This window comes from Aspergillus fumigatus, chromosome 2 (assembly GCF_000002655.1).
Source record: "Aspergillus fumigatus Af293 chromosome 2, whole genome shotgun sequence".
In the NCBI taxonomy this organism is placed as follows: Eukaryota; Fungi; Ascomycota; class Eurotiomycetes; order Eurotiales; family Aspergillaceae; genus Aspergillus; species Aspergillus fumigatus.
Window position 1 is genome coordinate 3,399,023 of NC_007195.1, and position 26,815 is coordinate 3,425,837.

The window sequence follows — 26,815 nt, forward strand, 5'->3', positions numbered from 1 at the left end:
ATGAGAACCCTGGCTCATCTATCTTCTCTCTTCTTCTGGATGGCAGAAAGCAATATTTGCCTCAGCCTCTGGTGCTTTGTACATGATGCCCCGCTATGCCGAGCCTTTTGGATGTTGTGCCCGACTGTGTGTGACAGCGGGCAGAACCTTTTGTGTTCCTCCCTATTTCTCTAGGCAACCCCCTTTTTGTATCATTCTTAGCCCCTGTAAGTTTCTGCATCTTTTACATCTCATAAACCAACCTCCCTCCGTGTCTGATCCATCTCGATCCATCTGAGCCTCGGGGCGGTGGTTGTCTGTGGCGCTTTCGACTCATTCCCTCTCTTGGCGTTTTGCGGAGAAACCGTGGGAGTTTCCTACCGCGTTTGTGACGGACAAAAGGTATTCATCCTCTTTCGAACTGCTGCTCATTTTCGCAAATTTGTCTTGCGAATCTCTGCAGTTCGCTAGTTATCCCTATCTATTCGTGAATTTGAGGGGCGGAGAGAACAAGCGCTTCTTGTCTACAGCTCCATTCCGTGTTGTGGTTCGGCCGGAGCAGAGCATCGTCAGCCAAGCAAATACACTTTACTGGCCTGTGAAGGTCTTTCCAGCCATCCCCGACTTCTGGACTGGAAAACGCAGAGAGCTTCTGGTCCTGAATGCGGAACTTGAATACGTATACAATCAGCCAGAAAGGCGAAGCTGACGAATCATCGTTGACTGGTTGATCTCTCTCCGCATTCCTCGACGCTTGGCCAAGTCTTGCAAACAATAAAGCATATCATCAATTATCTAACTTGGGGCTGTCAAACCGCCGCGGGCGGAACCACCCAGAATGGCCGCATACAATAGTAGCGCATACAACCGGACGGAACGACGTGCCAGGTCATCTCTGGCGGGTGCTCTGGAGTCGGAACGTCTTGAATGGGTCGAAAATGAGCGTCTCGAATCCGGCCCGTCATCTAACCGAAGGACCCCAGCCCAAGCGGCCCCAGTGCGGAGCCAGCCTGACACTGCTCCATCCCCTGATATATTGCCTCCGCGCCATGGCTCCATCGCCGGTATTGGGGTTGGTGTGACTTCTCCTGCTAATAATCGTCGCAGCTGGGGTCCTGCTTCGGATTCAGCATTGCCGTCGGCCTCTGGTGCTCCAGGAACTGCAACCTCGTACGCTTCTTTGAAGAGATTTCCCGGTGAATCATCAGAACCGTCTGCAGCTCGCAGGTCTTCGGACAATTCGGATCAAATCTCCATCGGAAAGAAAAAAATAGTAGACCGAAATAAACTCGACAATAACGACATGCCGGTGTTACCGAAGCGTACTATACAAATTCAGTTACCGGAGAAGCCTCCGAGGGAACCCTCCCACCAACATAAGCCATCGCAGACCAAGAGCACCATGGCCGCGATGATGTCGGGATTTGACTTGAAAGTCAGTCTCCCAAGTTTTGCCAGAGGAAGGACACCCTCACGACAGAGCTCGTCCCGGGGGGCGTCACTCGACTCTCGGGTCCCCCAACGACGTGCTCGGTCCAGCTCTCAGAATCGCCGGCTTGGTTCCAATCAGCTGAATCTTTTATCCTCCTCCAAGCCGACCAAGCCGGCGACGGTCAAGGAAAAACCACCCCCCATGAACAACACTCATGCCACTCACTCCGATCCCGCCCTTCCGGAGTCGGTCAGCAATGGCACCAGTGTGACCTCGCCCGATAAGGAGAGCGAATCTCCAGAACCAGGCATTAACGCCGCTACATCATCTGCTGGAGATGAGCGCTTGGCCAAAGATTTGTATGATAGCGAGAACAACCCAATGGACAGCAGCGAAGACGAACCCGATGAGTCATCGTCGAATGATGATGACAGCGACGGTGAGATCGAGCGTGGCCGAAAGAAGGCTCCGAATGCAAGCGATCAAGCGCCTTCTCTAGGGCAGGTAGATGGTGGTACGGATGGGCGTATGTATTGCTTCATTTGAGAACTCTATACCTTCCGCGTCCTGACAAACATTTCACAGGCGACCGGGGGATTGAGGAGAAGTTGAAGGCGACGACTCTCTCAGATCAGAAGCTGACTCTGGTGCACTACGCTAAGCAGGGTCCGCATATGCTTGATGTTCATCCTCGTACGAGCTTTGATCCCGGCTCCGCCCTGAGTACACCATTCGGATCCGACGATGAAGCGGAATTATCGGATATCAAGCGAGCTCAGAAACTCACCATGCAACTGTCCGCTATTGACACTTCCGTCCCAAACAGATCGATTAGAACTATCATTCGAGGTGACTTCACTCGACTACAGGATGAGAGCGAGGGCGGACGTCGCCGGCAGCGCAAGTATCTAGTTGCCACTGACCTCAGCGAAGAGTCCGTTTACGCCCTGGAGTGGACAATCGGTACCATCCTCAGGGACGGGGACACCATGTTTGCTGTCTGTGCAGTTAACGAGGAGCTGGGCATTCCCTTTGGGTCGTCGGTGCAAATCGGAGAGGGCGCCCAAGCAATGCAGGACTCGGCAGCAATTGTTGGTTCCCAGACAGAAGAAACAGTCTTTAAGTCATCGAATGATTCGATCACCAGTAACTTGCCTCGTGCGTTGTTGGGTCGTCTAGGACAGGGCACGGACAGTAAACCAAGCTCTGTCGATGCGCGGGGTGTGCCCAAAGGCCAACAAGAGAGGAACCGTGCGGTGGAGATTATTTCGCAAACCTGTGTCCGTTTGCTCAGAAAGACACTTTTGCAAGTCCGAGTTGCTGTGGAGGTGATTCATTGCAAGAGCCCGAAGCACATGATCACGGAAGCTGTACGTACTCGTCCTGGTGCTTACGAGTCCGCGACCAACGCTTGTCCAAATACACTGACCAATCTACCGCTAGATCGACGGACTCGAGCCTACACTCGTTATCGTGGGAGCTAGGGGCCGAAGTGCTCTGAAAGGGTGAGTCGCCTCGAGATGACGGGATCTGCATTTATCTGAAGCTAACATAATGTTGGTTGAGCAGTGTCCTCCTTGGATCGTTCTCCAATTATTTGGTCATGAACTCATCTGTCCCAGTCATGGTGGCACGCAAGAAATTACGAAAGCAGACCAAGAACAAGAAGACCAATGTTCGCCTTTCCAACAATCTTTCAGCTCCAAAGAAGCTAGCTTTCGCCAAGGTCGACTAGATTACGAACGAGTCTCATGGCTTCCACAATACTTTCTACGGTTGTCTCTTTATGATGCCGTAATGCATGGCGGGCGTTTTCTCGTTTCTCCATAGTGATGGAGTTTTTTCTTTTTCCCTTGATATTGTATGATTATGATCTACTACCATGGGGTGCCGAGATGATTTTTTCCATCTGCGATCTGCTCTTGGTGGCTCTCTTTTACCTTCTCTATTTGAGCACCACAGTCTATTGTGTCTCGACTTTTTATGTTGTCAGAGTATGAGGATACCTCATCCATGGGCTGAGCCCGTTCAGTAAAAGAAAGAAAAAAAAATGATAATAATTTATGACAAAACATCATTCTCTCCTGGAATCTTGACAGGCCTGTATACTAGACAGCCTTGAAGGAGATCACTGTGACGGAGCGGACGAGCATCACGTGCATGCGTCACCGCCAAGCTAGAGCTGCGGGCGTGGATCCCTCCCTCATCGATCACATACGGACGACCACTTGGCCCCCTCGTCAGGAGCAGCTCTTCCTGACCTTTCATCGCCCTCTCCTATAGCTTCCTTCAGCGCTCAACGGTCGTCCGCCAAGGATCCTGCAGCCATGACCGAATCATTCGTCGACCCGAGGATGACCAACGTCAAGCCTCGCATCCGTTACAACACCATCGGAGGTATCAACGGTCCGCTAGTCTTCCTGGATAACGTACGTAATTGGGCTGGGTCGCAGCGTCGACGCAAACCTATCTGCGACATGAATGGAATGACATGCTGATAGTGTCTGTGACAAGGTCAAATTTCCCCGCTACAATGAAATTGTCTCTTTGACTCTGCCCGACGGTACAGAGCGGTCGGGTCAGGTCCTTGAAGCTAGAGGTATGACTCCAGGCTTTTAGAGCGATAGATCTGCCAGGTCCGTGACGGCTGATATGTGGGACAATTTGAATAGGCAACAGAGCAATTGTACAGGTGTGAATCAACCCGATAAAGCGAGGCTAAGAAGCTCGGTTTCTGATATGCGCGGTGCTCATGGTTTCGCGACTTACTATAGGTTTTCGAGGGTACTTCGGGCATCGATGTTAAAAAGGTAAACCTTTGATCTTTGGATGGCTGAAGTGGTGGGTTGCGTTTTTGGAGTTGGATCAGCCGCTGACTGTCCTCATACTAGACCAAAGTCGAGTTCACCGGCCACAGCTTGAAGCTCGGTGTGTCCGAGGACATGCTGGGTCGTGTCTTTGATGGATCAGGTCGCGCTATAGACAAGGGTCCCAAGGTTCTGGCGGAAGATTATCTGGATATCAACGGTCAACCTATCAACCCCTACTCGCGAGTATGTATCCGACCTTCCGTCACGGCAATGTCAGGGCTTGCAGGGTGGTCCAGCTAATACGTGGGAACTCCAGGTCTACCCCGAGGAAATGATCTCCACCGGTATCTCCGCCATCGATACGATGAACTCAATTGCTAGAGGTCAGAAGATTCCCATCTTCTCTGCGGCTGGTCTTCCCCATAACGAGATTGCCGCTCAGATCTGTCGGCAGGCCGGTCTGGTCAAGAAGCCCACCAAGGACGTCCATGATGGGCATGAGGAGAATTTCTCGATCGTTTTCGCGGCTATGGGTGTGAATATGGAAACGGCCCGTTTCTTCACCCGGGATTTCGAGGAGAACGGCAGTATGGAACGTGTCACTCTCTTCCTCAATTTGGCCAACGATCCTACGTACGTTTGCCTGTGCTTGCTTCGCTTGTCTGCCCTGTTTGATTAACTGCTGTCCAGAATCGAGCGTATCATTACTCCACGTCTTGCTTTGACCACTGCCGAGTACTACGCCTACCAGCTCGAGAAGCACGTCCTGGTTATCATGACTGATCTCTCGGCTTACTGCGATGCCCTTCGAGAGGTTTCCGCCGCCCGAGAAGAAGTCCCCGGACGTCGCGGTTACCCCGGTTACATGTACACTGACTTGTCAACCATTTACGAGCGTGCCGGTCGTGTGGAGGGCCGTAATGGATCTATTACTCAGATTCCTATCCTTACCATGCCTAACGACGGTAAGCAGATTTGCGAGCAGATTCTCTTGCGGTCGCTTAGCAGTTCTGTGCTGACTGTGTCTCTAGATATCACCCACCCCATTCCCGACTTGACAGGTTATATTACCGAGGGACAGATCTTCGTCGATCGACAATTGTACAACAAGGGTGTCAGCCCGCCGATTAATGTCCTTCCTTCTCTATCACGTCTTATGAAGTCTGCCATTGGTGAGGGTCGTACCCGTAAAGATCACTCCGATGTGTCCAACCAGCTGTATGCCAAGTACGCTATTGGACGAGATGCCGGTCAGTTTTCCTTGACACAATCCCCAGGGATCATCATTTGAATGAAAGGCCCACTGACACTCTATTCACAGCCGCCATGAAAGCCGTCGTCGGTGAGGAAGCCCTTTCATCAGAGGACAAGCTCTCCCTCGAGTTCCTGGAGAAATTTGAGCGCACCTTCATCAGCCAAGGCCCGTACGAGTCGCGGACCATCTTCGAGTCCCTCGACATCGCTTGGAACCTGCTCCGCATCTACCCCAAGGAACTGCTGAACCGTATCCCCAAGCGTACACTGGACGAGTTCTACGCCCGCTCCGCACGCAAGCTGCCGGCCAAGGACACAAGGGACAACTCCGCGGAGAACGTGGTGGGCGCTGCTCCTCTCATCGAGACCTAAGTCCTGAATATAAGCGTGTGTTGTCATTATCCTTCTCGTTGCCGAGGTATGCCTGGCTCGTCCTCGGCGAGTGGCGGTATTTCTTCCTTCTACATCTCGTCGTCTTCAGCTCGCGCCGTTAAGCTTTCGTTTTAAGAGCTTGCATATATCTCTTCTTTTTTTCTTTTAAGTAGTTGTATGTTCGCACAGTATAAGTCAATCTCTTGGAAATAAAGATATATCCGGATAGATTTAAACCATGTGGGTGCTGGTACGAACAACTCAGCAGGCGTTGCTGTCATAACCCTAATCAGCATGCAATATCTATTTTAAGTGGTTCAGCTTTTAGATACAAGTGCAACTCCGAAAATAGGATGAATCATCATCGAGCTTTTCTCAGCGCCGATGCTATATATAAACTACATCGTCCTATTTTTCAAGCAGACCGAAAGATATAGGAAAGAAGATGGGAAGAAAAAGAAGAAGGTCGTAAGTGCCCAAACCGTCGCTCATAAGCAAGATAAGCTGAAAGTCCATACAAGGGAAAAAGCAGCTTAGAATCGCAGGTCCCAGCCGATCTTGGGACCCAGGCGGGGTAGTTCGTCCGCGACGCTCTGGACGTCTTTATCTCCTCGGCCGCTCAGGTTCAGGACGATGTCGCCTGTCTTCATGGACTTGGCGAGTTCCATGGCGCCCCAGACGGCGTGCGAGGACTCCAGGGCGGGGATGATGCCCTCGGTCTGCGCGAGGGTGCGGAAGCCGATCAGGGCTTCGGCGTCGGTGGCAGCGATGAAGCGGGCGCGGTCGCTGTCCTTCCACGAGCTGAGCTCGGGGCCGACACCGGGGTAGTCCAGGCCGGCCGAGATGGAGTGGGTCTCGGAGATCTGGCCGTGTTCGTCCTGGAGGACGTACGTGCGAACACCGTGCAGCACGCCCTTGCTGCCGCCGGTCAGGGTCGCCGAGTGTCTGTTTGTGTCGATACCGTCGCCTCCGGCCTCGACACCGACCAGCTTGACGCTAGTGTCTTTGGCGAAGGGGTAGAACATGCCGACGGCATTACTGCCACCGCCGACACAAGCGACGACGGCATCGGGGAGTTTGCCGATGGCCTCCATCATCTGCTGCTTGGTTTCCTCGCCGATGACGGACTGGAAGGTACGCACGATGGTGGGGAAGGGGTGAGGTCCAATGGCGGAGCCGATAATGTAGTGGGTGGTGTCCAGGTCAACAACCCAGGCACGAAGGGCCTCGTTGACAGCATCACGCAGAGTCCTGCTTCCGGCATCGACGGCCACGACCGAGGCTCCAAGGAGCTTCATCCGGAAGACATTTAGGGCTTGACGGCGGACATCCTCAGCACCCATGTACACCACACACTTCATGCCGAACTTCGCACATACAGTGGCTGTGGCGACACCGTGTTGTCCAGCACCGGTTTCAGCAATAATTCTGGTTTTGCCCAGTCTCCGAGCGATGAGAATCTGACCGAGAGCGTTGTTGATTTTGTGACTGCCAGTATGGTTGAGATCCTCGCGCTTGAGCCAGATGTTGGCACCCCCTACATACTCCGTGAGGCGATTGGCCAGATGCAGGCTGCTGGGTCTACCCATGTATGGGTAGTAAGAGCGGAACTCCTCCCAGAACGTGGGGTCATTCACAGCTTCTTGGAAGCCGCGCTCGAGCTCGGCCAAGCAGTCCATGAGAGATTCGGGGACGTACTGTCCACCAAATTCACCGAAGCGCGATGGCTGAGCAGCAGGATTACCAGTTCCATTGAGGGCGTCGATCTGGTCGGCCAATCCAGGACCGTCAGGAGTATCGGCCTCGGTAACAACAGCGGTAGGCTGCGAGACAGCCGGTACCTGGGCCTTCTCCACGGCCTCCAACACGTTGATCTCATTAGTCAGGATACCCTGTGCATCTCTCTCGAGCTTGCGGCCAGTGACACTCGACAAGTACTCCTCGGCGTGCTTAGCCGCCTGACCGGCAGGGGCCTGGCCCAGGACAGTGATAATCTGACTTCCAATGACAACACCCTCGGCGAGCTCCTGCACACTCAAGAAGTGCTCACGGGTGCTGACACCGAAGCCCAGAGCAGCGGGCACGTTACCCGACCACTGGTGAACGCGCTTCAGCAGTTCGGGGAGGTTCGAGCTCAGCTTTCCCGTCGCGCCGGTGACGCCCATTCTCGAAACGACGTAGATGAAAGAATCGGCGATCTTGCAGAGCAGCTTCATGCGGGCCTCGGAGGTAGCAGGAGCGATCAGCGGGACATAGGACATACTATGAGAGTAAGTTAGCAACAGTCACCGAATCGAACCCCGCGCCTGTCGGAGGCTCGCACACAGACGCAAATACTCACCCATTGCTAGCACACAGATCTCTGAACCGCACCGCCTCTTCGGGAGGAAGATCGACCATGATGAACCCATTGACACCGGCCTCCTTACAATCCTTGAGCATACGCTCCTCACCGTACCGCAAGACAGGGTTATAGTAGCCCATCAGAAGCAACGGGGCCTTGAGGCCTCTGCTTCTAGCTTGACGGACCATGTTCAGCACTGTGGTGACCGTGACGCCATTGGCCAGAGCCTGGGTGTTGGCCCTCTGAATGGTGGGGCCATCTGCGATGGGATCTGTGAAGGGAATGCCCAGTTCGATGATATCTGTCGAAATCCAACGGATTGCGTTAGCATTGAGGCTTCCTGGTCCGGGGTCCGGGAGTGCGAATGTGAGGGTGCGCGGCGGGGTAAGGAGCCATACCTGCGCCTCCATTTTCTAGCCCCAGAAGAATGTCAACTGTCTCCTCGACGGTGGGATAGCCGGCTGTGATGTACGCTACGAGTGCTGCGCGCTTCTGTTCTTGGCACCTGGCAAAAGTGCTCTTGATTCCTTCCATGGCGTGTGTGAATGGGGAGCGGGAAACAGCTCAATGTGAGGGGCGAATTTTAGAGGGTTGAGAGACGTTGGGAATCAAAGGAATTGACAGTAGAGACGGCGGGAGAGAAAGTGTGTCAATGGAGGAGGGGATTGAAGGAGAATTAGGAGAGAGATCGAGAGGGAAAGGGATTGAAAGGACAGGGAGGCAAGGGTCACACCGCGTCAGTCTCGGTGTCAGCTCAGTCAAGTCTGTCAGTCCTGTTCTGTTCCTGGTTGAGTCACTCTTTTCTTTTCCCGCCGATGCGCCGGGCGCCGATGACCCGCCGGTCAGGTGACTCGCCGATAAGATAAGACCCCTCGTGCGGTATCCCAGTTACCATACCATATCATACCATACCATACTATACTATACCATACACCAAGGTTGTTGATAACTAGGTACTCGGGAGGTATTTACATGGGAAACCACAGCATCCTGAGGCATTCTATCCCCATGTGGCACAAAATAAGCCGAATAAGGACAATCAAATTATTTGCCAATATCCTTCCTTCTCGGATAGCTATATAATTAAGACAATCGACGAAGCTGAACTAATTACCAGAACCGGAATAGCAGAATGTCCCAGACGCCTAGCTATGCATGTAAGCTGGACACTCAAGGTGCGAACATCGGTCTCAAGACGCACGCAAAGAACCAAACAAGGACGAGGATGCCGATGCCGGTATATTCAACCAGATGCCCAAATACACAGAGCGGCGGCAGACAGCAAGAAATGAAAAAATAAATGAACAATCCAACCTGAGTAAACCCATGAGATCCTTGTGTCACTTCGCCAGAGCTGCCCATTATCAGATCCGTCCCAAAAAAAAAACTCACAATTTTTCCAGACCTGCGAAATGCAAAAGGAACGACTGCAGCGCCATGCAATGCCATATAATGTACAACCGTCGCAAGGAGTGGAATCAAAATGCCCGCACAAGTTCCCAAAATGAAAAAGGAATGTACAACACACCGTTAGCGTATGCCATGTCGGAAATCTCAGAGAAATAACAGAGAACAAGAGCATTCCTGGGCATTAAGACATCAAAGTATTCAAGGAGAGACATGAGATCATTGCGGGTGATCATAACCAAGCGCCGTGGCTAATATCAAAGGAGTGACGAGAAAGAACCGGCGACGGGACTGTCGCGCACAATAACAGCACCGAAACAACCAAAACCGAATATTAAAAAAAAACAAAGCAGCCAAAAACGCCGGTAAATGCAGAAGGGTTAAGAAATATAAGGGACCCCTTATATGCTCCAGTGGCCAAATTTCATGGAGCCATAATGCGAGACAAGGTGAATCAACACCCGTGGGAAGGGTCGGGTAATGAATAAGGCAAAGGAGCTAGATAGCTATAGCTGGGGGCCGCACTTGCCGAAGGCTGATGAGCAAGGCTGTTGGGATTCCATGACGGCCGACTGACAGGAGCTGTGAGTGAAAGTTGTCCCTGCTGCTGGCAGACAGTGGGATATGCGTATCCCGATGCCATACTATGATATGGTTGCGTGACAGCAGGTAGCACTGCTCGCAGCTCAACCGTTCCGGTCATGTGGGGACCCGAGGAACCAGTGGGGGGAGAGTAGGCGGGTGTTGCAATGCTATGACAGTAGCTGCTGGACGGAGCAGCGTCGGAAACTGACTGAGGAGAAGCTGCAGCGTACGGCTCCGTTCCCGAGTCCGACGCTGCTCCATTGCCAGCAAAGGTGGAACTGATTGGCGTTGGCAGCGCCCCAGCGGTTGATGAGTAGCTTGCAGACTAAGGCCACCCTGCGTTAGTCGATGCCTCCATAGCTGAGGGAAATCTGAAGGAAGTACTTACGTATTTTCCAATGATTTTCTTGAGGGCATGGCTGAGGATTTTCCAAGGGAAGACTTTCACATCCTTTTCAATGTTTCGAGGTTTGGGGGCGGGAAAGCCCATAATAACCTTGAAGAAGTCTTCACTGTCTGCTTTGGCTTTGGAGACGGTGAGGGGTCGGAACCCCTCCAGATTTCTGCGGATGCGATTCTTCTCCTCCACGGTGAAACGGACGCCGACAAGCGATTCAAGAAGATAGATGGTGTCCACACTTGTCACAAAGCATTCATCTTTGCCTTCCCAATAGATGCAGCTGATGCAAATACTGTTGGGGGCGCGCTCATCCGGAGAGACAGGCTTGAAGTCGGCGTGGATTGTGCTTCCGTTCTGCATGCGAGTGAATTGAACCAGGCGCCGCTTGGCCTCGCGCTCTTCCTTTGTCCATCCCTCCGCCATAGAGTCCAGGTCCCCGTTCAGCTTGAGGACGGCTTTTGATGGGTACATAGCATACGGATTGAATGATTGCGAGTGCCCTAACCCATTCGCCTGCTGCAAGGTCGACGTCCGAATAAGCGTCGGATTAGCTGGTCTTGCCGGCGAGGATGATTTGTGTTGACGCAAGCTGTGAGCGATCGCGTAGGCAGGGGCCCTTGAATCGCTAGTCACATTGACAATTGACGGGCTCCATGCCGGGGTGAGAGGAGAAGGTGCTCGAATGGACGAGTGCGATGCGGATGATCCAGCAGAATATTGCGCAGGCGCAACCCTGGGGGAAGCATTCCCTTGATATGGAGGCAGGAATCCGTTCATCGCGGGAAGCGGCTGCAGGTAGGGTGAATAGGAGGTCGCACGGCCATCTTCATATCCCTGCTGTCCTGCAGCTCGTCTGATTGGCCTGTAGGCGACATTCTCCGAATAGGAAGCAATCCTTCTCTTGCGCGATTCATCGGAGGGAGAGTCTTGCGAGGTCTGCTCGTATGTGTAAACGCCTACTTGCAGCGTGTTGACAGAGCCTCCTTGATGGTTGTCGATTATGATTTGCAGGGGCACGGCAAGTGACGGGGATCCCGTGGCGAGAAACGGCGGGGTGTCAACGGAGAGGGCATACTGAAAGGACGACCCCTGCAAGCCGAGGAAATGTGGGAGACATTCACACTTCTTCGACCCAAAGACAAGATAGAGAGTCGCATACGGAGATGAGTGGAGATCATGTGGGCACTGAATTTGCACAAATACCCGTGTTCCTTCTGAACCTCTCTGGGGATTATATGAGACGACCTCCGGCAGCTGACGGGACTCTGCGCCAAGCATGGGCGACCGGCTCTCCTCGTAAGAGCTAGCGTACTCCTGATTTGGCAGATATGGGCCACAATCGGAAATTTGGCTGGCTTGATCAGCCATGGGGGATGGAACGAGCGAGGTAGCGGTCACATAAGGAGTCTGGCCATAGGTGGAATAGGAAGCACCGTTATGCAGAGATCGCGCAGAGTCGTAATCTGAGAGAGTCAGCCGATCCGTCTGCCTGCATTTGCCAAAGGAGCAGCAGTGCTCAAGGAAGAAAGAGGGCACAAACTTACCTAGCAAGGCCGCTGACGGGGGTTTCTGAAAAGTCGACATAGACAGGAAGGGCTCAGACTTGGCCAGGAGGCCGTCTGAAAACGCGCCGGCAAATCGTGACTCTTCAGGATCCGAGAAATCCAGCGACTCGTCTAGAATCAGAGGTGTTTGGAAGTCGGGGTCGAACTGTGAAGGCAAAGAGGTCAGCACAAGAAAGAAGGGATAAGAGCACACTGTCCGAAGGAGTTTCGCGGAGAGACAAGGATTGAACCAACATTGACAAATTGACGGGATCAAAAAGGGGGAAAGGGAAGAGAGCAGTGGCAGTTGGGCAGCAACGAGAGAAACAGAAATTCGAGACTTTGGCTTACCAGAATACCGTGTGTCTTCGAGTAAGCCAGTTTGAAAATGTTGCAGCAACTGCAACGGAACACAACAGCCTAAAGAAGCGAATGACAGGCAATATATCCTGAAAACGATAGGATGTCGGAAGGGCACCACAGGGAGCTCTCCGAGACAAAACGAGTGACGGTACGAAGTGGGCTGTTAGTCTCCGAAAGAAGAGGCGTAACGACGGAGCTTCGAATCAACGACCAGTATTCAACACCGAAGGCTGAAACCAGCAAAGGTTGGCAGCAGGATAGGTGTCAAAAACAGGCCACGCAACTGAGAAAACTAGTCCGAAACACCCTATGAAAGCAGCGGGTGCATTTGCAGACGATATATTAACTCTCCAGGTATGATCGATCCCGACGGGACAATAGTGAGATATCCGTCAGACAGTCTCAGGATGGCAAGTGATCCTTGTCAAACAGACCAGAGATTGAGGAGGCGCTTTTTCGTTTCTTTTTGGTCGCTTGTTTAATCTCTTTCTAAGCGAACGAAGTCTCAGGATTTCCTGGAATCGCTGACCATAGAGGGGATTCGGTTGCAGGCGGGCCACGAACTACTCAACTGGTAAGCACGAACCTCGCAAAGCAAAGAGGACCGGCTTTTTGCATAGACTAGTAAGACTTACCGAGTGAGATAAAGAACAACAGAAGGTCTAACCAGGTCACACCTGAGGCAACTTGACAGCTAATATGCAAAATCTAAGGTCCACCGAAACGACTGACGAAATGACCTACGCCCTAGCAATGTCAACAACAAACACACAAGGTTCACGGGGAAATTATGACAAGCGCATGCTGAATTAACACGAATCCTAATTTTTCCTAGTGGCCTGGTGCACCAGAGGCACGACCTGGATGAAGCAAGGAGTCGAGGAAAGCAAAAGGGGACATGAAAGGGGATTGATTTTGATGCAAGGCACCGGCAGCGCAGTGGCGAAGGGGACGAGAGGAGGGCTAACCTTGTCAAATTAACGAGCTCCTGTCACTTCCAAGAGACTCTCTTGCTTCCCAAAAGGGGCGAGGTTTGAGATAATCTCTGCTTTTTCGGAAAGAAGTAGTGCTTTCAACCGAGACACCTGTCCAAGACGATTAGGGTCCAGAAGCACCACAACCTCCTAAACGACGTTGCTGCGAGCAGGAAATTAGGACAAGCCGAGTCCCACTTTGATATTGATTTCAAAGCGCAGATGAAGCCGAAAGGGATGATATTGCTGGGAAAGGAGATCAAGTCCAAAAGAGTAACCAGATGATCTCTAGGCAAACGGCTTTGCGGGGTGAAAGTCGTTTCTACAGTCAACTGCGAATCGAGACCGAACAAACGCACGGGGACTGGTAGGTAGTTCAAGCGGAAGAGATGGTAATAATGGTCCGTCAATATTGGTTTGATCCTCCCTTGAATTTGCCCTTAGAATACAGTCGATTTGGGCCGAGATGGAGGGGAAGGTGGTCGACAGTCAACGAGGGCGTGATACTCGCGAACGATGCGATTAACTATTATATTGAATATTGAATAATTCGATCCACCAATGCCGTTTTCTTTTCTTTCTCTCTCTTCAGCTAACAAATATAGCGAACGTCGTAATACCCTTGCGCAAATAACAAGCGAGCGTGATGGCGAACGTGTGTTGAGCGAATGTAATAAAGCGAAAGTAAGAAGAATCGAAATTCCTCAAGCTGCCATCTCGGGAAGGGGAAGGGGAAGGTAAGATAGATATATGGACGAAGAGGGAAGAGAGGTAGAAGTAGGAGTACGAGATGACGAGAGATATAAGATTATTTGCTTTCTCTTGATTTTCTTCCCCCCTTCCGTTTAAGACCGAGGCTGTGGTGGTAAGAAGCGCAGTAGGTAGACTAGACGGCCTGATTGATGCGATGGTGACTTTTGAGTACTAACTAGGGCAGTGTGGCGGGGGATGCACAACGCACCGGTGTCAAGGAACTTATCTTAAGGAAAATAGACTAGTAGATTGATATGGAGTAGCTTTTTTATCTAGTCTTCTTCATTAGATCTTTTTTAGTCCTACATTCCTGCGAAGTACGGTTTGCTGGTGGTGCTGGGAGTGGGCGGATGCCCGTGAGTAGGTACCTATCTAGCACTCGAAGCGGTAAGTGGTTTTCTTTAGCTAGGTACCTTAAGTTAGCACCTAGTAGTTGTGGTACAAGGGTCCTGGATGCTACGTGCCACGAATTTCTTCCCCAGTAGGCATGATTCCCTCTTTCTTTTCCGTTATTTGTTTTTTTATTTTTATGTTTTTTCTTCTTCTGCAAGGCGACTTCAAGTTGAACTCGTGTGAGCATGATATCTGGCTCCAGTATATTCTATTACCCAATCACAATAATTATACGGAGTGTATCCGAAGACAACCAAACTTTATGGCTGGTTGGCCGAGAGCTCTTTTGTTCTGTTCATCGGCTTCCTGGACTGGGTTATGGAGTCCACATCTCCAGCTGAATAGTGAGCCGTTAATGCTTCCACTCAATAATAACAGCAGATTCTAATAATAACCAGGTATTGCTGATAGTAACCAATATGACGATAATAATAACATCTTCTACCATTACCACTGGAACCCCATCGTGACCGCTGATTTCGGAGAGCCATACAGAAACAGAACGGGACGCCGAATTTTCCTATTTTCGTTCCTAGCCAGTATCAATTTTTCCCTTGTTCTAGCACTCTGTTAAAAACTCGAGGGAGGGAATAAGTGGAGGCGTTCTTTCTAGAACTAGTTAGCTTGAGCTCTTAGGCATAAAAGATATTGATAACAAATATTAATATTAATCTACGCAGTACAGGTCGGAAGTTAATAGAACGTTGCGAGAAAAAAAAAGCGAGCAGATAGCTATAACATAATGATGATGACTCATTAGACTAGGAGTACCGAGTACTTGAGTCCTTCATCTGTCTGCAGCTTGTACAGATGTAGGGGTGAATGATTACATTTCTTTGTACTTTCAACTCGCATCTATTTGTGACATGCAAACATGAGAGGACAAAGTAGCCACAGAAGTAATGAGCTCTGGCAAAGGAAAAGCCGTACACTGTTAGCTTTGGGCCCTTGGGGAAAGCCACCGTTCAATCGGTCCACGCCGCCGCCTGGCAAGGGTGGATCCTGCCAGGAAGCATGGGGTCGGTTCAAGAAGGCTGCAGAAGGACGGTGGGGGAACGAGGGAATGCGTGGTTGGTGTAGGATCACTATATGGTATACCTACGTACTTGATACCTACATCGCACTTGCTCCTTCAATTGATTCCTCATTGATTTCAACAATACCAAGATGGCTAAGGAATCCGAGAGATGTTGAGTAATAGGAATACGGATACTGCTGGATAATTCTATGATGCTTGTGGAGTTTGTTTTGCGGTTCTTTACTCTCTGCCGTTACCGCCCGAGGTTAGGAGGGTAGAGCTAGTATCCACCAATACAGTGGGACAAGTGGGAAAAAAAAAGAGTCTGCCTGAATGACCAGGACAAATAGAAAAAAGACAGCTCCCTAGCTAGTATGCCAAGGGGTAGTTCACTAAGGACATCCTAAGATAGGGCAAGGTAAGGTAGTATCTGGTGACTGCACCGCCTCTTCTTTGTTTTCTCGAACTGTTATTTTCAATATCTTCTGGTCTGAAACTCTTCCTTCGGCCTCGTGCTTGAAGACTGGCCCAATTCGTCTGCACGTTGTTGATCTAATAAGCTCAATATTCTTGAGACCTTTACCAAAATCCTTAGGGCCAAACCAACTCGATTTCCATTTTCTTGATCTCCAGGTAGGGTAAACTTCATTTGTAAGGCAATTCTCCGAACCACGGAATAATACCGGTGCTTACAACGTGGATTGACTTCAATTGAGCACCGCAGCCGAGTTTTTATTAGGCTATTATTGCTTCACTGTTATCGGTGGTATGGACTGTACTCCGTACGTGAAAGGGTCTCCACCTTTTCTCTGGCTCGTACCAAGTTACCCATCACCTGCCCCAATGCTCGGTTGGAACCCTTCTTGCCAGCGATTTCTCATTTTGGACCCCTCAAACCAGATTCCGGACGCTGCCCTTGCCTAATTGAGCATTCTTCCGTACTTGCTCCATAGGCAGCTTGAGATAAAAAGCGCATGGTTGGCAGATGGGGACTAATGTATGTATGGACATATGAACTTGACAAATCATTTTTCTATGTTTCCTTGTCCCTCTGGGACCAGCCTGATACACCTACTCCGTACTCTGTACACTTCCTACCTGACAAGCAAGCCCCTAGGGTCTTGGCCTCTTGAAACGGAGCAATGGCCGTGCCGTTCTACACTTCCGCCGAATGGAGTTCGGTTTTGCAAAAGGTGATCTTGAGTGATGACAGCAAGCTTAACATTATTGTATAAGGATATCCGCCCCACTGGACATCTGCATTGTGAATAAGATGGTTCTAAAGTTGGATTTAAAGAACAAAAAAAGACATCCCAAAAACTTGAGCTCATGACAGCAGCAACATGAAGTACACTATACTCCCCACAGACCAGGTGCGTTGTGTCATGGGATTTGGCAAGCGAGCGCCTTCTTGTGACCTAATAATATCTTCCACTGAGGGCTGGTTTCTGCCAAAGTTTATTTATCTTTTTCCAAAGTCGGCCCACGCTATGAGGCTTGAACACGAGCGTGCAGCCACGCAGTGTCAGGACCAGTCAGTAATGATTACTCACATGGCTCATATTTGGGCTGTTCTGCACATGCAAAGGTGGTCAGTTTGTTCCTTCTCATCAGTTGGCTCCCTGCATCCTGTGCGTGGAAAGTAGCTGTGGACTAACAGTCATTTTGGGACAACTGCATAAAGGGGCGGGCCTATTTCGATCATAGCCCACAAAGTGGCACGGGTAGGAAGACCTGAAGATTTTGACTACTCCGTACTAACTGAGGGGTTGTAATATTTACCGCCGTTGCAGTACCTCTCTACATCATAGACAGAGCAGTCACCGCTCAGCTCAATAGTCAATGATCATACTTCTTTGCTAAGTCATCTAATGACCTCACTTGACCAGATGGAGGAAGTGTAAATACCAGATCGGGAAAAACGCGGATGTAGCGGGCGATCTAACCAGCTGCTAAACATAGCAAACCTTGCATGGGGTTTTCGCCTATGCAAGGATTACTTGTTTCCTATTGGACAGATACGGCTCACCCCACCGACCAAGCGCCTTCCAGGTCCAACCCGTCCCCTTTCAAAGATGGATGGCCTCGGCAATGATTTGCTAACAATCAGTCCGACATGGCACGATGGAGCAGCAAGAGCAACTGTTACCGTATTAACTAAGCCTCTGTATATCTTTGTATGAGAAGAAATACTTTGAAGTCGACACCTTTGACAGCAAAACACGGCCACGAAAAATTGTTTTTTCCTGCTCAGGGATGCAATTCAATGGTCAAGGAAGGGATGACCTTACTCAGCAGTGGCAGGAGTGCTTGATAGTAAGAAGCTGATACAGTGGCTGACACATTAATATTGGTATGGCCATTAACTGTAAACAAAAGAAATAAGTAGGCTACTGGAAATGGCGCAGGGAACTTCGGGAGATCTGGTTCTCTTCCAGGGAACTTCGAAGCGTTGAAGTCACTATGAGATGACCCCCTCCATGAGATCGACCCTTGCTAGAGTGGTAGACCTGGGAGTCCTGGCACTGGGAGAAAATGGGAAGGGAGAAGGGAGAAGGGCGAAAATAAAAACCGCAGATTGCCAATGATCTTCTTCCAAGCTTCGGACCTCACCAGTTCTCCTGCCCCGGAGTTCCTTCTTGTCCGGGTGTCCCTCTGTCCCTCACGGAAAATAACTGAACTGGGCGGGAAAGAAAGTTGGACAGTCTAACACCACAAGCAGCAAATCACTAGAATCTATTTCGAAGCGTCCACGGCCACACCATTCACCAAATATCGCTAGAGCAGAAAATAGTTGGGGCAACTACTATGGAGGATGGAGGGCGGAGTACCTGTACCAGAATTCGGCAACTTCCAATCGCAATGGCTTGCTGAAGCACGGGAGATGCTTGACCGTTGCTCCTTCACGGCTTCACCAAGGTCAACGTGGTTATTTTTGTATGGAGGACTCAGTAGACTATTGTTATGTGTTAGGGCCAACTATCGCTTTCGTGCCAAAATACGTCAGTAACTGAAGTGGGGGCTTCGGGGCCTACTCCGGAGGATAATCATTGATCAGCGACATCCTTTCAGAAGCATCCTGCCGAGAGATACGGAGTAGTCCGGATATTCTTGTCTCTCAAGTTTGAAGGCTGGTCTCTCTTTCGCCGTGCACGACGATTGACCATCTTCTGAGGAGAGCCGGGTTACGTTCGGCTCAGGACCATGGCCGAGACAGAGGGACAGATAAAGATTGTACTGTGTAGGGCGGAGTTTACGACTCCATAGAAGCTTGCAGGATCCTATTCCTGACATCCGAAATAGCTATCTACCTCACTCATAAGGCTGGTTATCATCGTATCGTCGATCGATCAGTAGTCCATCACAGACGAGTGTGGCTATAGAAACCTTAAAGAGGGAAAAAAAAAAAGAATATAGCCTCCCCCAAAATGCAATCGAATCTACCTAGTGTGACGCTGTTGACGATCGGCTCTTCAGGCCCCTTAGAAAAACAACCTAGGATTTCAATTCATGGTGTCATAGTGTGGGACGACCCTGAACCTTTTTCTCCTCCGTCGCATGAAACCCACCACAAAGTATATATCGGCGAATCTTCGGAGAGATCCCGTTTCCTCTACGGTGTTCTCCGTAGTTAGGTATGATTCCTGATTTCCTCCCATACCAACTCCGTACACAGTACACACGATGGATGCCTACGGAGTAGATACCGAGCAAATTGGGTGCATCCATCAACCTCTAACCTATGTAGGTTCAAACACTACGAAGTGAACTTTTAGCAGCGGTTCGGTTCGTGTCGGATTCCGCGGATTTCGATGTCCCGTACAGTTTATCTAACGAACATCTTCCCTCACAGTGTCTGCGGACAGTGCCTCTGATTTGCCGATGAGGGTGTTGTCTCATGCTTGAAAGGACAAGCTTGACGGCCACTTTGTTGCAGGAATTGGCTGTGAAGGCATGGATGATCCATGGAATGCTGTAGGTGCGGTGCCTCAATTTAATTATGATTACAATGGAGTACAGTAAAACCTCGTTATAACGAGATATTCCAGACAGACCAATTTTCTCGTTATAGGGAGGTTCTTGTTATATCAAGGATATATATATTTAACCTATAAAATAGCTTTGAATATCCTACTGAGTCTGTAGGCTTACTTTTTAACCTAAAAGGATACACTCATACTTATCTAGCTTATATATAAGGGTCGAAATACCCTCCTCCTATTGTTCTTTATATAAACAAAGCTTTCTTAATGCTTCCAGAGCCTCATTAAGTAATATTTATAGTAGAATCTCAAGCTCCCCCTTAGAATTATTATCAAGCTCTGGCCTATACTGAGCTAGAATTTAGCTATTAATATTATTAGGAGTATCCTGGATAGCTTCCTCTACTGGGTTAAGGAATGTATTAATATCTATTAGGTCCTAGATAGGTGTAGAGACCTTAAGGAGAGAGAATGCTTTCTCTATATTATCTAGAACTGCTGGATCAACAGGCTCTTAATATAATAGTTAAGAATATAGAGCCTTTCTAAAGCAGTTCTGGATTACCTATCTAAAAAGATTAAATTCCTAGCTCTAGATTCCCTATTAAATTACTCTTAGAACATTCATTAAGGCAATTAGATCATGATTGAGCTTAAATTCTTAAAGGATAAAGTGAATCCAGTATCATTTCCAGTATGACTTCTAGTAGAAGATAATCCCTTAATTAAGAGGCTAATATCGGCTTATAGAGTTCACAGGAAGCTAGATAATAAGGGTATTCTGTAGTAGATAACTACTAGATTAAATCTCTATTATGGCAGCTTAATAAGCAGAGAAGTTATCTATAAGAAGGATAACATTTCAACTACTTATTTATCTATTAAACTAATAAAGGAATTCTGTAAAGATTAGTATTGTAATCTAGGCTTTCTGATTACTCTGCTATATAAAGTTTAGATTCTGTATATTAATACCAGTAGCTTAGAAAGCTTATGGATTCTTTACTATACTAATAAACTATAGTAGTAGCTTCTTAGAGCTATCTACATTACAGCAAAAGAGGGCAGTTATCTATGCTTTATCTTTCTTTTAACCTAGAAGTTAATATATTAAAAGACTTTACGCAGGAGTCTTCTTCTAAAAGAGACTAGTTTTATCATAATTAAATTAATCCTTAAGGCTATAAGTACTTAAGACCTATTTAATCTTAAGCATCTTCTGATCTGCCTAAGCAGAAATACTTCCCTCTTCTCTATATTATTAATGCTATCTTACTAACCTCCTTACTTAAAAGTTATAAAGCTAGCTATTACTGAAAGTCGGTATCTCTTGCCCTAGGTAGATCTTCTCCTAGAAAAACTAAGCCTTTTATTATATAATCTCTGTAGAGATAGATATTTATCCCTCTATATGTATAATCCACTTAAATAAGGCGTTCTCTAGCTCTGGCTAGTTCTCACAGCGTTAGTGCTTTGCATTATAGGAAGGGAGGGAATTAGCATTAAGATAATTATATTTGCGGGATAAAATATCAGAGATAAGACTAGATGAAAGAGTATAATTATAGGTATCCTTAAACTATTCTTGAAGCTCTTTCTGTATTACCTTTAGATAGAGGTGTTTTTAAGCACATAGAGCAACCTTCTGGGAGGTTGAGATAGACTTCCTTTATAGCATATTAGCTAAGGGAGCCCCTTGATATAATGAGATTTTGTATGGGAAGCTGGGGAAAATTAATAAGACTTGCTGTAGCAAGGGATCTTGTTATTTATATAGGAAAATAATTGAGGCAAGGGGTTGCGCTCGTTATATCGAGGTTCTTGTTATATCAAGACTTGTTATAACAAGGTTTTACTGTATTCTGTACAGGGTATCTAGTCTTATGTGTTTATCCAAAAACCCCTGGAATATCCCTGCAGTATCTGGCGGTACTTTAATTTATATACTACACAGTACATAGCAACACCAGTAACCAATATCAATAGGCAACAGATACTCTGCAGTACGCCGTAGACGATAGAGATAGAGTTTTACTGCCCTAACCTGGTTAGCCTTGCGACCCTGCGGCGTCCAAGCAGCTCTAAAAGTTCGTATCCCCCAGTTCATCCCTCGCATGCCCATGTACTACTAGAGTACTCTACCCATGTGAAGGAATATGGACCCGGCGAGTAATATCTACTGATCGGTACCAGGCTAACCATGAAACCACTATCAAGCTCAAGCGTAAGGCCAAGGGAAGAGCTTACTTGCTGATCAACAATAAGAAGCTAAAACGGCAGCCTTAAAACCATTCATCTCATTAACGAAGCAGAGGGGGTTCTAACCAATAAATGTGAAAATGTTACTAACTGTTTTGGTAAAGTCCGTCTGCCAAGACTGAGGTACCCATCAACCATGTGGGATTCGGAATCTGCCCGGGAGATTCGTCCTCTACCAATCATTGAAGAATTGACTTTGGCTGGTTCTGAATAGATGAAAGCGAATTCAGGGGTCGACGCAGGTGTCCCTTCGGCTTCAGAGAAATTTCCAGCACGCAGGCCCCGTCAGTGTACCTTGGATCCTTGCATCGGCACTTCAACAGCACGATCCGAAATGAGGCCGGTAGGAATTGGATGAACCCTTACCTTCGGTCGCATAAATCATAATACACAATGAGGGTGGAGTCTCCTGTGCCAAGTCACTAATGGAGATATAAACGGCTTGAGTAGACTAGTTCTACATTCTTAGCGCATGACTGCGGGTTAGACTGGAAAATCCAGGATTTGCTAGAAGGCTGGACTGCAAGTGCTGCTCGTGCAGGTGCACGTTCGGAGGAGACTATCTAGACTATTGCAGGAACATGGCAGTTTGGTGATAGTCGAAGCTTGAGAATATAATCTGGAGAAGCAGATAGCCAGGGGAAATGGAACAAAAACTCAATAGTCTGGTTAACTCCTGGCTTGTCGCCAGTCGCCCATTGGTTGGTTGGTTAATCTAATGGTCTAACCAACACGTTGCGTTGCGTGGTGCTACATGCGCTGCGTCGACGTTGACGCTGACGTTGGGCCATTAGGTCAACTATCTATCCAGACTTTGGACTTGATTCCTTCCATCGCATCTCCATCTCATTTGTCTCAAATTTCAGGAACGAGGCCCCCCAAAAGTTTTCTTCCCACGGTTGCCCTGGTCTGATCTTCGCCAAACCCTAATCGAAAACAGAAAATGTTTCACCCTTCCCGCTCAACTGACCCCTAGCAACGAGGCATAGCCACCCATCCAAACTCCAAAGCAGCGCCGACCGTCGATCACTCCCCGAGGAGAGCTGTGCGATGATAGACCTGTCTTCCAATCTGCATGACTTCATATTTATCGTCACCGTCTGGTCAGCGGAAGTTGAAGTCGACCGGTGGCCCGATTAGTCAGAGTTCAGGAACTTCATCAGGATGAGACTCTGCAGAATCCTGCAGATACAATTGATCCTTCTTTGCACCTTGCTGAATAGAGAGAACTATTGATTGATGAGAAGAGTGACGATTGTTGTGCTCACTGGCAGACCAGCCGCGCCCACCACGTCCGCCAGATGAGAAATGAATGCATGGTCAACTAGCACAGTATACAACCCAATACCTACTTCTAACTTCAAATCAGACTTCATCCAGAAGAAGAAAAGAGAAGGAAAAAAGATATGCTCGTCTGCTATCGCCTGCCAACTATATCGCTGCACTATCTTGTGTGTACTGGCTGAATCAGAGCTTACTGCGCCTTAGGTGTCCGGTTTCCGTGTCTACGAATAGTATCGCCCTGCCACTAACGACACAATGTCTGAGTCTTGTATACTAAATAAAGCTCGCGTTCCACGCCAGTCTCAACCGCGTCCAGTTTGTGGCCGACTTCAACTGCTGTTGCACTTGTGGCTCGTCTACATGTCTTCATTTGTTGGCTATGTTACTCAGCATCAATTCCGTCGGTTTTTCGGTTTATTTATGTCCAGATATATACAGCCAGCCACCTCGGCAATATGACCCATCCACCAGACAATTCCTGTGTTGTATTTCAAGTCACCTCACTTATGCTGCTGACTGCATTGTGCACAATGAGATAGAAGACACCTACAATACCGTCCTCTAACCACCCAGGGCACTGCCTGAACGACAAGCCCCGAAAGCATCAGAGTAACGGCACCAATCATCCAGCGACTAACTACGGAGTACTCCGTACTCAAGGAGACAAATCGAGACAGAAGACCGTCAGAATAATAACATATCGGGGTTCACACTCATACCACACAGTCCAATAGCCACGGATCACTTCCTCAACTTTCCGCGGGCACGAATGGTGATTTGACAATCGGCGAATGGATGGAGTTCGCAAGGTCCAACCGCCATGCACTAGTTTCACATTTGCCTGCCCAGAGTAGCAGACTCTGCGTCGATTCCTTGGTTGCAGGGCTTGCGCGTGTACTCTGTAGAAAATGGTGTCCCAAGGTGTTTCCAGCGAGTCTTTGCAAGGTTTTCGCTGCCTGATTTCAGCGAGCTGGTGTTCGGGCTCTGGAATGGATGATGTTAAAAGCTATCCCGAATTGCTGAGAATATACTTCTACAATTACGGTGGACTCTTACCCATGTGCAGGTCGTGGTCCTGAAGAGAATCCGACCGCCTGACTTGAAACAGTCCTTTACAATGAGCTTGACTCCACCTGGCCAAGCTCACCATAATGTGGTTTGACTGACTCCAAACGGCGAGTCATCTTGGACATCATGCTGAGACTCAAAGTAACCCAACAAAGCCTGTAAATAAACGTAGCAATACTCTCTATCTACTGCATCGAAAGGAAAGACTCGTCTACATCAGCTACACACTCTATCCTCCTATACGAGGAACCTCACACCATCTTCGAGCTCTCTTCCACCGTCCTACCATAACAAACAGGAAACAATCTAGCCCAGAAACCCGCCCGCTTAGGATTGCTCTCCCTTTCGCTCATCAACCATCGAGCAAACGTCCCCTCCGTACGAGAGGGACTCGTACTTCGCAGATGCGCAATCTGCTCAGTCAGATACAGCAACAACCCTCAAAGAAAAACAAGTCCTCTCACCTCATCGTACTTCTGCAATGCTAACCAATAATGCTGCGATAGACCAAACAAACCCCTAAGCGCCCTCCTGCCGATCCTCCCCGCGGCTATGGTATACATCGCCGAAAGAGCCTTCCGGTCGAGCCTTCGAAGGTCGATGTCCTGTTCGCGGGGCAGTTTCCGACCTTGCCGTTGGTAAACCACCTCGATAAGACATGTCAGGATGTCGGCTTCCCAGGTGGCCAGGAGATCGTGATGAAACGACGTAATGTGTCGTTGGAGTCTCATCAGGTCGAGCTTGAGGCGCAGATTTCGGGCTTGGATCTTGGCGAGCTTGTATTCGAGGTTGTGGTTGCTGGCATTCAGGGCGTCCAATGCTGCAGAGTATCTCTGCGAAGGAAGGTCGTCAGTCTGCGGATTCCGGCTTGCGTGGGCTTGACTCACCTCTACTGATGAGAGGGACGATTCAGAGTCCAAGGTTGATTGGGAGATGGATAGATCGGGAGACATGCTGGGGTCAAATGGTCGGAGCCTGAGACTCATGGTGGTTGGGTCAGGGGCGCTCAGTGGCTCTTTCTTCTACTGTGGAGAACGTTAAGGAATGAATGACTAGACTGTTGAACAAGATAAGCTGCTGCTAAAGGAATGATTGTCTGCCGCTCGTGCGCTGAGCTTGTCGTGTGGACGAATTCCCATGCCTGTAGATGTATCCTACTAGCTATGGTACTACAATTGTGATCGTATCACCAAGGAAAGAGCCACCCACTACCTGGAAGGCCCAGTGGGATGTCATCATTCGTGAGCTATGTACTGTATCGCGTCTATCTAGAGAAGAGTGTCAAAGACTCTGAAGCCAATTTATAGCTTGCTTCCTGAAGACTTTCCGAACTCGATTACCAGTTTTCCAAATTGCTTTCCCTCCTTCATGTCCTGGAATAAACGGTCAAGTCCCTCAATATCGCCCAGGTCGGTCTGCACAACGCGAGAAATCACTGGATGGATCTTGTTCGCCTTGACGAAATCGACCATCTCTTTGAACTCCTTGCGAGAGCCCATGGTAGAGCCACGAACGTCAATGTTCTTCAAAACAGCCTGCATTAGGAATGGCATCTTGGGGGACACGGTCATTCCATAAACGGAGAGGACACCACCAGCCTGTCTCGGTCAGTTGGGCTTCAGACGGGCGCGCATGGACGTCATACCTTGAGCAACTTGGTGGCCTTCTCGACAGAATCACCACCTGCACCATCGATGACGGCGTCAAAGTTCTGCTTGCCGCTAGGAAGCATACCCAAAAGCTTCTTTTCCCATCCCTCTTCCTTGTAATTCACACCACCTCTGGCTCCCAGTGCCACGGCTTTTTGGATCTTCTCCTCGCTCGAACTGGTCACATAGACATCCGCACCCCTGGCCACCGCGAAACGGAGAACAATCAGCGCAACACCACCGCCAATCCCCGTGATCAAGACAGCTGCGCCTTTGCCAGAGTTCCTTTCGCCCGCCTTAACCACCAACGCTCTCCATCCCGTCAATCCAGTCAATGGCAACGCAGCGGCTTCCGCATCCGACAGATGCTCGGGAGCTTCTTCCACCTCGGACTCTTCAATGGTGAGGTATTCCTGCAGTGTACCCTTGTTGTAGATTTTTGTTCCACCCATAATACGATAGCCCTTAGGATCTTCCGGTCCATCCGGAGAATCGTTCCAACCCGTCCCAGGGTTCAGAATCACACGCTTGCCCTGCCAGCGTTCGGGATTTGTCACGTCGGGGCCAGTGCCGACAACCACTCCCACCCCGTCTGCGCCTAGGGGAACATCGAAAGTGGCGCCTGGGTACAGGTGCTGCCGCAGAAAAACATCGCGATGGTTGAGTGAGGCCGCAGTCATTTTGACCAGGAGTTCGCGCCCCTGGGGTGTCGGCAAAGGCAGTGTCTGGACGGAGAGGGGGTAGTAGACTTGGCCGGGTTTGCCATCGACTTGGGACATGAAGATTGCTTTCGACATTGTGACAGTAATACGAGTGTCTATCAGTTCAGTACGTATAATCAGCAGCGATAGACGAGAGAAATGGAAATTTGAGGTTTGGAAATTCTACCCCAACGCCCATCGATGATCAGTAATCCGTGCGGGGATGACGATGATGGCGACCGT

General features: G+C 49.2%; 6 protein-coding genes and 1 non-coding gene across 7 annotated transcripts; 2 read left to right on the forward strand and 5 right to left on the reverse strand.

The window, feature by feature from the left end:
• The first annotated feature begins 134 nt into the window (after window positions 1-134).
• On the forward strand, window positions 135-3,499 carry AFUA_2G13230 (universal stress protein family domain protein). Its single transcript, XM_750562.2, has 4 exons — window positions 135-1,937; window positions 1,997-2,781; window positions 2,855-2,916; window positions 2,981-3,499. The coding sequence occupies exons 1-4, from the start codon at window positions 818-820 to the stop codon at window positions 3,144-3,146; spliced, it is 2,133 nt and encodes a 710-aa protein (XP_755655.1). The 5' UTR covers window positions 135-817; the 3' UTR covers window positions 3,147-3,499.
• Window positions 3,500-3,738: 239 nt separating this feature from the next.
• On the forward strand, window positions 3,739-5,847 carry AFUA_2G13240 (H(+)-transporting V1 sector ATPase subunit B; the record flags this gene model as incomplete). Its single annotated transcript, XM_750563.1, has 9 exons — window positions 3,739-3,840; window positions 3,926-4,010; window positions 4,084-4,103; window positions 4,186-4,221; window positions 4,303-4,464; window positions 4,538-4,854; window positions 4,912-5,186; window positions 5,253-5,471; window positions 5,543-5,847. 9 exons carry the CDS (start codon window positions 3,739-3,741, stop codon window positions 5,845-5,847), a joined length of 1,521 nt encoding a protein of 506 aa, XP_755656.1.
• Window positions 5,848-5,970: 123 nt separating this feature from the next.
• On the reverse strand, window positions 5,971-6,016 carry AFUA_2G13245. Its single transcript, XR_013344485.1, has one exon. It is a non-coding gene; the product is annotated as an uncharacterized ncRNA (non-coding RNA).
• Window positions 6,017-6,380: 364 nt separating this feature from the next.
• On the reverse strand, window positions 6,381-8,978 carry trpB (tryptophan synthase TRP5; the record flags this gene model as incomplete). Its single annotated transcript, XM_077804184.1, has 3 exons — window positions 8,590-8,978; window positions 8,189-8,492; window positions 6,381-8,109 (listed from the first exon to the last, which is right to left on the reverse strand). Exons 1-3 carry the CDS (start codon window positions 8,723-8,725, stop codon window positions 6,381-6,383), a joined length of 2,169 nt encoding a protein of 722 aa, XP_077660346.1. The 5' UTR covers window positions 8,726-8,978.
• A 234-nt stretch (window positions 8,979-9,212) lies between these two features.
• Window positions 9,213-14,501, reverse strand: medA (transcriptional regulator medA). The gene is made up of 5 exons (XM_750565.2): window positions 13,459-14,501; window positions 13,126-13,230; window positions 12,479-13,053; window positions 10,572-12,293; window positions 9,213-10,508 (listed from the first exon to the last, which is right to left on the reverse strand). The coding sequence occupies exons 4-5, from the start codon at window positions 12,165-12,167 to the stop codon at window positions 10,053-10,055; spliced, it is 2,052 nt and encodes a 683-aa protein (XP_755658.1). The 5' UTR covers window positions 12,168-12,293; window positions 12,479-13,053; window positions 13,126-13,230; window positions 13,459-14,501; the 3' UTR covers window positions 9,213-10,052.
• A 7,945-nt stretch (window positions 14,502-22,446) lies between these two features.
• AFUA_2G13265 (uncharacterized protein) lies at window positions 22,447-25,208 on the reverse strand (the record flags this gene model as incomplete). Its single annotated transcript, XM_750566.2, has 1 exon — window positions 22,447-25,208. One exon carries the CDS (start codon window positions 25,206-25,208, stop codon window positions 24,663-24,665), a length of 546 nt encoding a protein of 181 aa, XP_755659.1. The 3' UTR covers window positions 22,447-24,662.
• Window positions 25,209-25,523: 315 nt separating this feature from the next.
• AFUA_2G13270 (putative alcohol dehydrogenase) lies at window positions 25,524-26,807 on the reverse strand (the record flags this gene model as incomplete). Its single annotated transcript, XM_750567.2, has 3 exons — window positions 26,760-26,807; window positions 25,868-26,688; window positions 25,524-25,820 (listed from the first exon to the last, which is right to left on the reverse strand). Exons 2-3 carry the CDS (start codon window positions 26,666-26,668, stop codon window positions 25,524-25,526), a joined length of 1,098 nt encoding a protein of 365 aa, XP_755660.1. The 5' UTR covers window positions 26,669-26,688; window positions 26,760-26,807.
• Between the last annotated feature and the right edge of the window lie 8 nt (window positions 26,808-26,815).

Coding starts and splice junctions, on each gene's coding strand:
- AFUA_2G13230 (XM_750562.2), top strand. CDS start 818: ATGGCCGCATACAATAGTAGCGCATACAACCGGACGGAACGACGTGCC. Junction 1,938..1,996: donor AGATGGTGGTACGGATGGGC/GTATGTATTGCT, acceptor AACATTTCACAG/GCGACCGGGGGATTGAGGAG. Junction 2,917..2,980: donor GGCCGAAGTGCTCTGAAAGG/GTGAGTCGCCTC, acceptor TTGGTTGAGCAG/TGTCCTCCTTGGATCGTTCT.
- medA (XM_750565.2), bottom strand. CDS start 12,167: ATGTCGACTTTTCAGAAACCCCCGTCAGCGGCCTTGCTAGGTAAGTTT. Junction 10,509..10,571: donor AGAAAATCATTGGAAAATAC/GTAAGTACTTCC, acceptor GGGTGGCCTTAG/TCTGCAAGCTACTCATCAAC.